The sequence below is a fragment of the Ranitomeya variabilis genome, chromosome 7 (genome assembly GCF_051348905.1).
Source record: "Ranitomeya variabilis isolate aRanVar5 chromosome 7, aRanVar5.hap1, whole genome shotgun sequence".
Taxonomy (NCBI): domain Eukaryota; kingdom Metazoa; phylum Chordata; class Amphibia; order Anura; family Dendrobatidae; genus Ranitomeya; species Ranitomeya variabilis.
In genome coordinates, this window is record NC_135238.1 from 192,971,502 (window position 1) to 192,984,347 (window position 12,846).

The window sequence follows — 12,846 nt, forward strand, 5'->3', positions numbered from 1 at the left end:
TATTGAACATGGTCAAAAAATATTTTAAAACTAGGAATAGTAAGACACAGGATATTTTAAGGCTGGACAGCCTGACAGTGAATACTCAACATGATTCATGTGCACAACCGATAAAGAATACTGAAAACTATATATATATATATATATATATATATATATATATATATATATATATATATATATATATATATATAGACGTACACCACTTGACGAAGCAAGGTGGGAAACGCGCGTTGTGTGTGGTTCTTTCATTGTCTGGTTTTCTCCATTTTCTGTGCTATTTGGCATATTTATTTATATAAATTTGGCAGCAAAAAACAGTCAGTGCAAAACAAAGTTTACAGAAGACAAATGATGCAAAATTTTAAATGTAGCCTAATTTTAGACCAAAATACATGCATTTAATAAAAATAACAAAATCCCCAAAAAGGAAAAGGACATCCAATAATTCAGTAGTGTATTGAGTTACAATTATATTAAGTTCAAAACATTATCACTATTTTTTTCACTGGTATATTTCTGGCACAAATGTCTAGAAATTACCAATTCTGACTGTTTCACCTTGATCTGTGTATGCAAGTTCCTGAAAGTACAGGGTATAGTGGTTTGACCTGATGCCCTAATGTTGTGGGTAACATTTCTCTTTCAGCCACAACCAAACCTGACGAGTTCAGTAGTTCCTGGATGCTTCATTCACATATTCAGATCATGAAATACAGATGGTAGAGATTTACAAAAGTAAAAGAGCAAGGCTGGCACTTTTTATAACCAGGAAACAATGATTACATTATATTGACATATAGAAAAAAGTCCTAACCTCATCCTATTTTTACCAACAACCACTATTTGGTTAAACTACATGTTGCAGTTAGATATCATTATAATTTTAGATGCTTGTATAGCTGAAGGTTTTAGGTAAACAAAAAAGTATACAGATAACGTGGAAGAAATAACAACAGCATCCACATTTTTCCAACTTAATCAGTTTCATTTGAAAAACTAGTGCCCTATTCTGAAAAATTATGGCTGTAAACTGCTTGTTCTCTATCGGTTTTACAGTGGTATGTAAAAGTTTTTGTGAACAGTTAAGCAAGTTGAAAATGAAATAATCTCTAAAAGTCCTAAAGTTAAATATGACACATGTCCTTTGTATTTTAGGCAAAAAAATATATCGACATTTTTTAGAGTTTAACCCCTTTCTGTCATTGGACGTACTATTCCGTCCATGTGGGGTGGGCCCTACTTCCCAAGGATGGAATAGTACGTCCAGCGCGATCAGCCGCGCTCACGGGGGGAGCGCGGCCGATCGCGGCCATGTGTCAGCTGACTATCGCAGCTGACATCCGGCACTATGTGCCAGGAGCGGTCACGGACCGCTCCCGGCACATTAACCCCCGGAACACTGCAATCAAACATGATCACAGTGTTCCGGCGATACAGGGAAGCATCGCGCAGGGAGGGAGCTCCCTGCGGGCTTCCCTGAGACGATCTGTACCAGGCGATGTGCTCACCTTGTACCGAGCTTCTCCTCCCTGCAGGCCCCGGATCCAAAATGGCCGCGGGGCTACTTCCGGGTCCTGCAGGGAGGTGGCTTACCAGCGCCTGCTCAGAGCAAGCGCTGGTAAGCATCCCTGCTGTGCCTGTGTGATCGCTGATCTGACACTGTGCACAGCAAAGTGTCAGATCAGCGATCTGACAATAAAATGTGATGTAAAATTTTTTTTACATGTGTGAAAAAAAAAATCCTAAATACATAATAAAAAATATATTGTTCCAATAAATACATTCCTTTATCTAAATAAAAAAAAACAATAAAAGTACACATATTTAGTATCGCCACGTCCGAAACGACCCGTCCTATAAAACTGTCCCACTAGTTAACCCCTTCAGTGAACACCATAAAAAAAACCCAAAAAACAAGGCAAAAAAACAACGCTTTATTATCATACCGCCGAGCAAAAAGTGGAATAACACGCGATCAAAAAGACGGATATAAATAACCATGGTACCGCTGAAAACGTCATCTTGTCCCGCAAAAAACGAGCCACCATATAGCATCATCAGCAAAAAAATAAAAAAGTTATAGTCCTCAGAATAAAGTGATGCAAAAATAATTATTTTTTCTATAAAATAGTTTTTATCATATAAAAGCGCCAAAACATAAAAAAATTATATAAATGAGATATCGCTGTAATCGTACTGACCCGAAGAATAAAACTGCTTTATCCATTTTACCAAATGCGGAACGGTATAAACCCCCCCCCCCCCAAAAGAAATTCATGAATAGCTGGGTTTTGGTCATTCTGCCTCACAAAAATCGGAATAAAAAGCGATCAAATGTCACGTGCCCGAAAATGTTACCAATAAAAACATCAACTCGTCCCACAAAAAACAAGACCTCACATGACTCTGTGGACCAAAATATGGAAAAATTATAGCTCTCAAAATGTGGTAACGCAAAAAACATTTTTTGCAATAAAATGCGTCTTTTAGTGTGTGACGGCTGCCAGTCATAAAAATCCAATAAAAAACCCACTATAAATAGTAAATCAAACCCCCTTTCATCACCCCCTTAGTTAGGGAAAAATTAAAAAATTAAAAAAATGTATTTATTTCCATTTTCCCATTAGGGTTAGGGCTAGGGTTAAGGTTAGGGCTATTGTTAGGATTAGGGTTAGGGCTAGGGTTAGGGTTAGGGCTTGGGTTAGGGCTAGGGTTAGGGTTGGGGCTAGTGTTAGGGCTAGGGTTAGGGCTAGGGTTAGGGCTTGGCTTAGGGCTAGGGTTAGGTTTGGGGCTAGTGTTAGGGCTACAGTTAGGGTTGGGGCTAAAGTTAGGGTTATGGTTGGGGCTAAAGTTAGGGTTAGGGTTGGGGCTAAAGTTAGGCTTAGGGTTTGGATTACATTTATGGTTGGGAATAGGGTTGGGATTAGGGTTAGGGGTGTGTCAGGGTTAGGGGTGTGGTTGGGTTACTGTTGAGATTAGGGTTAGGGGTGTGTTTGGATTAGGGTTTCAGTTATAATTGGGGGGTTTCCACTGTTTAGGCACACCAGGGGCTCTCCAAATGCGACATGGCATCCGATCTCAATTCCAGCCAATTCTGCGTTGAAAAAGTAAAACAGTGCTCCTTCCCTTCCGAGCTCTCCAGTGCGCCCAAACAGGGATTTACCCCAACATATGGGGTATCAGCGTACTCAGGACAAATTGTACAACAACTTTTAGGGTCCATTTTCTCCTGTTACCCTTGGTAAAATAAAACAAATTGGAGCTGAAGTAAATTGTTTGTGAAAAAAAGTTCAATGTTCATTTTTATTTAAACATTCCAAAAATTCATGTGAAACACCTGAAGGGTTAATAAACTTCTTGAATGTGGTTTTGAGCACCTTGAGGGGTGCAGTTTTTAGAATGGTGTCACACTTGGTTATTTTCTATCATATAGACCCCTAAAAATGACTTCAAATGAGATGTGGTCCCTAAAAAAAATGGTGTTGTAAAAATGAGAAATTGCTGGTCAAATTTTAACCCTTATAACTCCCTAACAAAAAAAAGTTTTGGTTCAAAAATGGTGCTGATATAAAGTAGACATGTGGGAAATGTTACTTATTAAGTATTTTGTGTGACATATCTCTGTGATTTAATTTAATAAAAATTCAAAGTTGTAAAATTGCGAAATTTTCAAAATTTTCGCCAAATTTCCATTTTATTTCACAAATAAACGCAGGTAATATCAAAGAAATTTTACCACTATCATGAAGTACAATATATCACGAGAAAACATTGTCAGAATCACCAGGATACGTTGAAGCATTCCAGAGTTATAACCTCATAAAGGGACAGTGGTCAGAATTGTAAAAATTGGCCTGGTCATTAACGTGCAAACCACCTTTGGGGGTAAAGGGGTTAAAAAGGAAAATGGCCAATGCTAATCCTCAAAATAGCAGTGCATGTAATACAACCCAGGAATCGCACAGAACTGGAGTAATTTTCCAAGGAAGAATGGATGAAAATCTCTCAATCAAGAATTGAAAGACTCTTGTCTGACTACAAAAAGTGTTTACAAGTTGTGATACTTGCAAAAGGGGGTGCTACTAGGTACTAACCATGCAGGGTACCCAAACTTTTGCATTGGCCCATTTACCCTTTTTGGTGGCGGTGCCAAACTAATTTGCTCTCCAGCTATGGTTCCAGCCTGATATTCAAAGTATTTTTTCTCTGAAATGGCAGAGAATTTCAAAGAATAATTAACCTGGCTGCAATCGCGCTACCAAACTGCGATTCATGTTGCTTGTGGCTTGGGCAGCATCAATCAGATGACAGGTTTCATTTAACTTTCAAAACAAATAACAATAGTGGAATTAGACATTTCCTTACTCTACCAATCTGCTCTTGTTGCGGGGCTCCTCCTATAACGTCATTGCTGTTTGTTGACCTAAAATGACCTGTTCCAACGGAGTAACCTGTAAATCAAAATGTTCATTTTTTTTAAATTTGGTCAATGTTAAAAAAAACATATTTGATGGAAAATGTTCATCTAATTTAATCAAAACTGTGTTGGCAAAGTTGTAACAATTCCCCTGATGTAGTAACTAGAGGGTTGTCTGTGGGTAGGGAATAGGACAATTTTTCCATTTAGTAAATGTTAAGGTCATAGTAGAATATGGTCATATTTCTGACCATTTGTATTTCATAAAACCCCACCTACGTCACAGCAGACGACTCAAATGAACCACAAATGAGAGAGATGAGCAAATATGTTCGAAAAACGATCGCCAAACATAAATTGGGCACGAATATGGCACATTCAGATTCGTGATCGGACACACGAGCAAATTTTCATAAAATCGTAAATCGTAAAAAATCAGTAAAAGTGCAGTAAAATATTTGCTTTGCCATTAAAGTATTTTCAGAACTTTGCCTATGATAATGGTGGTGTATGATTAGCATATGGCACATATTTGATGAGGGGAGATGAGGGGAGGGGAGGGGATGGGGAGAGCTCAGAGGAGCCGCATGCTTGCAAGTTTTTTTTTCTAACTTTATGTGTGCAGGTTGCGGTTAGCCAATCAGGTTGCAGGAAACATCCACAATGTCCAGACACAACGGCTTGTGCCATTGGCTGCTGAAATCACATGTCCCTCTCTATATAAAGAGTGGACATCTTGTTTTAGCACCATTTTGTCAGTATAACAGAGCAGAGAGATGATACTATTTCTACTCTAGTGAAATTGATGCCACTATGTTGATGTCTGCCATTAATTTTTGGAAATGTGTACACTCCTGGTTGGGTCTCTATCTGCTGAGTTAGCTGTAGTGAAAGAGAGATCATTCTCCAATATACTATTTCTACTGTGGTGAAATTGATGCCACTTCAGTGGTGTCTGCCAATTATTTTGGTAAATGTGTAGACTCCTGGTTGGGTCTCCTTCATGCGTGTTGCCTGTAGCAGTAGACCTCCGAGACTGTCAGGCCTCCACTTTCTTGGATTCAACTACCCGTGTTACTATCCATAAATCTTTCTTACTATGGTAGTCTACAAAACTGATATTTGTGCCACCTGAGTGTGGCTGAGCATCAAAGCAGGTTAAGCTGTTACATGTGGTATCAGGGCTCCCAGCACAGCAGGCCGGCACCAATTCCTCACCCACCTCGTCTTAGGCCGGGGTCACACCTGCAAATTCAATGCGAGAAACTCACGTGAGTCTCTCGCATCAAGTCCCGGCACAGCCACCGGCACTCGGGACCGGAGCATGTGGCTGCATAGAATACATGGAGCCGCAAACTCCAGTCCCGTGTGCCGGCGGCAGTGCTGGGACTTGATGCAAGAGACTCGCACGAGTTTCTCGCATTGAACTCGCAAGTGTGACCCCAGCCTTACTGTGATGTTCAATTGCTACCGTGCCATTCTAAAATGTATACTGTGGGTCAATTGAGGCCACTTTCCTGGTGTCTGCCCCTAACTTGAAGTGTTTTGGCAGCTTTTGGGCCCGTTTGAATTGACTCCAATGGCATTCGCATATATGAATATTCGACAAATAATTCAGCGGATATTGCAAAATTGGCGATCGTAAAGCCGAACCAAATATTGAAATATTTACTCATCTCTATTAGTGACCCTACACTTATACACATAGATGGAGCATCAGGACACTGCGATTAATGAATACATGAACTCCAATATACAGTAGCTGTAAACTTTAAAAATGTAAGATACTTAGCGATTTTTGTACAAAGAGAACAAAAGCCATCCAAGCACATCAAAGTGTACCTAAATACGGATGGACCCTAACAATTATATCCCCTACCTCTCCATGTGCCAAACCAGGCCTAAACTGAATGGGAATAGAGTGTATCTAATTAAAGGGAATATTTCACCATATTTTTGCTACCTCATCTGAGAGCAGCATAATGTGGAGAAAGAGACCCTGATTCCAACTATGTGTCACTTAGTTTACTTGGTGCAATAGTTGTGACACAATCAGTTTTTTTTTAGATGTAGTATAGCTGACAAGGCTAACCGGCCCACACCGCAGCTTTCTCTGTACATTGTCTATTGACAGTGAGCTGCTTATCAGTACTGGGGGTGTGATCGGACTATGGCTCACATGCCATGTAGTCCAGGCAGTGATAATCTACTTCACTGTAGGGAAACAACAGCACATAGCCAATAGGTGACACAGCACTGAAATCTGTGTCTCAGGCACTACAGTATGTTGTCTTCAAATTACATAGTGAAAACCGGCTGACAGATTCCCTTTAAAGCATCAAGACCTATCAATCTAAACAATAGAGCAGAAAAGACTCCAGCCTCCAGGGTCTGGTTCCCTCTTCTTATAAATGTTGCATTTTGCCAACCAGGTTTGTTTGTTGGATCACATGAACCATAAAAAGGGGCACAATTGTGAAATTTGCCCTATCATGAATTTAGCACTGTGCTTTTACAATAAAGGTTTGCTTTTGTTTTGGGCCTCCATAGAGGTGCTATAGATGTTTGTTTTTCCTATAATGAAGGGGATAATGTACACAAGTTGATAAAAAAAAGGGTCCAAACTGAATACTAGAAACAGCTGACAAATGAAAAAACATATATGTAGAAACCACTTCCTTTGTCTTCTAAGCAAAAAAAGCATGGAAACATATGCAAAACCCTTTTTGGGTGAGGTTCTGTAGACCTTCCTGTCTTGTGCATGAAAGGTAAATAGAGGAAAAACACATTATTATAACGCCTTGATCTTTATTAGTGATTTTACTGTATCATAATATCTAGGGACTGGCAAAACGGCCAAGATTTATGGAACGATTGGAAAACCATGAAATAAATCTCTGTGTGCAATATCTACCATCAGGAATGTGGATCTTTAAAGTTGAACATGAATTAATGCACAGAACAGCTGCAATAATTGCTCTGAGCAAAAGCCAAAAGGCCTTAGGGTTACTTTGTATGTGAACTTACATTGTAGATATTCAAACAAGTATCTCCCCTTCTATGTGGTATATAAGAAAAATGGAATCTGAATAGTGAAAAAGTTTTCTAGAAGACTAACGTAGACGAAAATAACAGACATGAGTGGCTAATCATACCCATTGCAATTCTATAATCGCTCTTTGGCTACACGAGAGTGATTATTATGCTATCATATAAAAATAATATTGGACCATGTACTGAATCTAATAGAACAAACAGAAGCAAATAAACCTCAGTTTGCGGATGTCAGTGCACAAACAGAAGGCACTCGGAATTGGCCAAGATATAGCATGCATATTACATTATTGTTGACACCGCCAGACAGTCTTGGCTCAGTTGGAAGCACTGAGAAGGTTGGCATAAATGTGCTACACTATGAGGAACATTCCGAAGGTGAGTCAAGGGAGAGAACAAGAAATGTTGACATGTAAGGAAGCTTCCAAAGAAAAGAAAAGAGAAGGCTGACAACACTCACTAAATTTGGACGCTCGTTCAAATTCCAAGGAACCCACTTGGAGAATCAGCAACATAGAAGAAGTAGAAAAAAAACAGCCTCCAATCCCATGTGATGAATTCCAAAAAACAAGGTTTTATTCCGTCATCATAACACAACGTTTCAACCTATAGTAGGTCTTCGTCAAGTTTTGTTTCTACTTCTATATAAGGAAGCTTGTCACTGGGTGCACCGAGAGGGCAGAATAAACAGATGTCCATCATACATTAAATTGCGCGGGAGTTCTTATTGGAACAATAAAAAACGCTGTAAAATGTAACACTATTTGTTCAAATATAGTGATGTGTTGACGGTAGATAGAAAATCCAACTCACTCACATCAGGTCCACAGATCATACGGTCTGTGTGCAGCAATGAGAAAAAATGAGAAACTATCAGCTTACATGATCCAAAGAAATTAAAGTTAGCTTTTATTCAATAATCCATGGACAACAGGCAAGACATAGTTCCAATAATGCAACGCGTTTCAGATCATTATGATCCTTCTTCATGGCATAAATATGCAAAACGTTTTGGATCACTTATGATCCCTTTTCATAACAATTAAATTTTTATGCTATGAAGAAGGATCATAAGTGATCCAAAACGCGTTGCATTATTATACTTGTGTCTTGCCTTGGATTATTTCATAAAAGTCCATTTTAATTTTACTGGATTGTGGAAGCTGGAACTTTGTCATATTTTCTCATGATGGGTGGAAGGATCATACACGCTGCCACATTACATCTCCATTGTGGACGGGTCAAATTAGGGTTGCCATAGGGGTGAGTGAACCCTCAGCTGTACTTCTGGATATATCCGATATCATACAGCTTGTATATATAAATGGCAAAGCACAGAGGATGTATGAGCAAAAGAAATGGATGCTGTGCCAGTGTTCACTGGGCCTAAAAACTAACCAGGCTTTAAAATACCAGTAAGGCGATCAACCTAACATAGAAATAAGGAATCACATACCGGTATTTACGTAGCTACATAAATACAATAAGTGCCAAGAAACAGATAAAATAACTCATTTGTGGAGCAGAGGTATGAAAAAACTTGTAGTCAAAGATCTCTGAACTTTCTATTCTAAATGCAAAAAGTAATTTCCTTAATGAAATTATGTTGGTTTGGTTTTTCTGGGGAAGTGACCCGTAATGAAATAGGTTGATGATCTGTGGGACATACAAGAAAATTTCCTGTTTCGAAACAATATAAAATTTCCATGTTTTTGCCTTTTACCCTTTCACTGACTTAATTATGGAACCGATTCTTCTGAAGAACATGAGCAAATCCCTTATCGTAATCTTACTAGGACACATTTTTTAACTATTTCAATTTGTCACAAAACTATATCTGAAGTTGTCCAGGACGTAACAGAGAATCCATTCACATGTGTAAGCCCTAAATATAAGTATATTCATTAGTATGTTTTTACCTAAGTAGCTCCCATACTTGACAGTGTTATTAATATTGTTATAATAGTAGATCTTGTTGATTGTTGTGTTGTAAACCAAGATTGCTCCGGTCCAGTAGTACGATCCCGGTGCCCCCATGATGATTAAATCCTGCAAAGAAGCAATAAATACATGATTTCATTTCCATTGTGGAAGCTTAGAGTGTAAATAGATTTTTTTTTCATTTCCAGTAGGATGCCTATGATCTTTCTAGAAATTTATGGATTTCCATGAATGAACCATGAAAGAGAGCTATGTAATTGAACGAGACCTCAAAAACACAATGTGTTAAAAAGCTCGCCAGAGATGAAGTGACAAGGCTTTTCTAATGCCAGTGCAAGTTCATTCTGGCAATCAATTGTGGTCATGGTCATAACAAATAATACCTTATTTATCAGGTGTCAATGCCATATCCTAGTTATATATTGGTAAGTCAATGCCATATCCTAGTTATATATTGGTAATGTCGCTAAAGAGAAAGCCATTTACACTTCTGTATGACTCTTAGAGCTAAAACAATACAAACTAAACTAGAGAAAATACGTCTTTTGAAAGCAAATAATATTTAAAGGGTACAAGTCCAGCTTACATCTAAATATACACTAGAGATCCCAGCTTGACATGAGCCATGTTGTTCACCAAACTTCTTAAAATGATCTACAAAAGAAAAAAAATAATGCTGACCTATTTGTTTAAGTCTTGATTAGTTACACACAGCAAAAATGAGCAAATGCATATATACATATGAAGTCTAACCAAAGAAATGGCAGGTGTGAGCAAAAGGAAAATGTCCAAAAATATAACTTAAATTACCAACTACCTGACAATCCAGATTTCTGACATAGCCTCAATCAATCCAACAAGATAGATCTGTTTCTCTCCAATTTGAAGGGGTTGTCCACTACTTAGACAATTACTCCTCAATCTCTATGTTTCCCCTGGGTAAAATAATAACATCTATACTCACCTCCAGTGCCAGTGTTGTTCCAGAAGTGTTGGCTCTGGCTCTCGGGGCTTGCGTGACATTATTTCACGCGATCCCTGCGACAAATTAGCTCTGGCTTCTCCCTCCTCTCATATGGACGTAATTGACATCTGAGAGAGCAGCCACAACTTTCACTTCCTCCAGATGTCCGATTTATCTGAAGGCGAGGAGAGTGAAGCCAGTACTGATTGCCTGTCAGATCAAGTGACATAACAATGTCATGCAAGCCCCGGGAGAGCCAGTGCTGACACTACCGACACCAGGGGAGAATATAAGGTGTTGTTGTTTTGTAACGGGGACCATAGTGATTGAGAAGTGTTTTTTTTGAGTAGTGAACAACCCCTTTAAAATACCCGTCATAATATTTTTTTCTTTTACATACACCTTTATGTATTCAATCATAGGAATTTTTCCCAACAGATATTTTTAATCTTTTGGCTTCTAGGTGATAAGCAACTACAGAGGTATTTAGCCACTTGTTTCCTCTGCTGAAATAACTTAAGCAACGACAGCAACAATACTTTAGCATTTCGAGCACTTTACAAGTTTGCTCAGTTCTGTCCAATTGTCCCCTGGGAAAGGGGGAAATTTGGATGATGAATAGGAAGCAAGAAATTAATTGGGCAAGAGAGGGAGAGGAGATACATGTACAAACGATAGTAGGATGACAAATGATTCCCTATGAAGATCATAACATTTTTCAAAATACCATCTTGGTGGTAAGGATTGCACTGATCCACCAAGTTGACCTCCATTCATCCAAATTCAGGACTCTACATTTTTTAATAGAAAATAACCCTTTTTGGATTTAACTTTACAGATAATCATTTACAATTAGGTTGTATTTCCTGTTAGTTCACAAAAACTTACAGTATTTGAGATAATGCATAAATTGCAATCAATTATATATGTGAAAACCTGTAACTAGGTTTTCTGCATAAAACGAAATCCATCACCATCAAGTTGTCTTTAGTTGCACTCCAGCAAGTTTCTTATAAGCAAGCTTGGACTGGCAGGCAGGTGAATAGGAGAATCCTCCGGTGGACCCCTGTGCAGGAGTGGGTCACCACCCTCTTATATGAGCAGTACTTGGCACAAAATACTTGATTCAATATGTACAGACCGAGGCGGCATCTTATTCATTTAACAATCTATCAAGATTATTGTTATGTAAATCTGTGATTGAGGATAATGTCACATTTGCATGTAGTTAAAAAGGGGGGCCCTGGAATAGGTTACTGGTGTGCCCTTGGAACCCTAGTCTGACACTGTTTATAAGAACCCAGTTGCCCCCATATCAAAGAAAATATCTTTTCACATTCCTCCCGATTAGCATACAATGCGGTCCAGTCCGATTGGTGTCGCTGGTTTGTACTCGGCTCCTCTCTGTCTCCGCAATCCCTGAACCTCCTGCCTTGATTAACGTGGTTGACGTCTCTTACATGATCCAAAGAGTCTGTTCAAATCTCATGCCTGCAAGGTAGAGAACAGGAGCTGCACAGCCATGACCGCCTATGGATGACATAGAGAACAGCAGCCACATCAATCAAGGCAAGAGGTCAGCTTTTGTGTGCGATTCCGATCAAAGACCAGTAACACCCATCAGATCTGAGCATGTCTTTTAGCATATGTCATAGCACGATTAAAACAAAGTAATTTTCTTGGATATGTGGGTGAGCTTGGCACTTATGAACAGGTTACTGGAGTGGTAGTAAAGACGACTTAAAGGTGGTGAATTTAATATGGAGAAAATTTTATTGACAGGTTCATTTGGGAGGCAAAATTATGCTGAGAAGATCGTATGGTCCCAGACAGGTAAAGGGGGATCTGCAGCTTATACCACTTGTTATCTAATAACCATGTGTCTCCTCGCTTGCATTTTGAGAGAATAACTATTAAAACATTTTTAAATAATAAAGTCATCTGTAGCATTTACCTTTATAACATGGACATATTTTTCTGCTTAAGTCAGTGCTTAAATTGGCAGGTATTGAGTAGCACACTCCGAGTGGCTGCTTGTGTTCACTAATAAAATTAACATTCTTCCATCTATGACCACAAACCTGAAAGAAAAAAAACTTTTAAGGTACTCTCAAAGGTAGGTAAAGGGGTTTAAGTTAGAAAATAAAGCTTCCCGTTTCTTGCAGAAGGAGTAGATAAAGTGTTCATATGCAACCCGTTGCGGGGCAGCAGCTGCGGGCAAGGCACTCGTCTCCTTTTACGCTCTAGTGCGCTACATGAAAGTATGGGTCCTGGCTGAGTGTGTGGACTTGTGCTATGTGGGCATCATGCCCGTGCAGGCCATCTGTAGCCAGTGGTTTGGGCTGGCAAGGACCATAGGTTTCACAGTTGAATATAGAGTCTTTGCTGAATAACTGATAACTTGGCAAAGGTTATATACAAGGGATAGCGGGAACAAAGTATTATGACCGTTATGACAAATGATAAA

General features: G+C 39.0%; 1 protein-coding gene across 1 annotated transcript in view; it reads right to left on the reverse strand.

Annotated features, from left to right (window-relative positions):
• Nucleotides 1-12,846, reverse strand: part of ITGA4 (integrin subunit alpha 4) — a 184,132-nt gene that overhangs the window by 126,708 nt on the left and 44,578 nt on the right. Inside the window, exons 4-7 of the mRNA XM_077272594.1 lie at nucleotides 12,334-12,460; nucleotides 10,002-10,069; nucleotides 9,394-9,523; nucleotides 4,369-4,454 (exon numbers count right to left, since the gene is read on the reverse strand). Of these exons, the coding sequence (XP_077128709.1) occupies nucleotides 4,369-4,454; nucleotides 9,394-9,523; nucleotides 10,002-10,069; nucleotides 12,334-12,460 (411 nt within the window). The remainder of the gene's footprint in view (nucleotides 1-4,368; nucleotides 4,455-9,393; nucleotides 9,524-10,001; nucleotides 10,070-12,333; nucleotides 12,461-12,846) is intronic.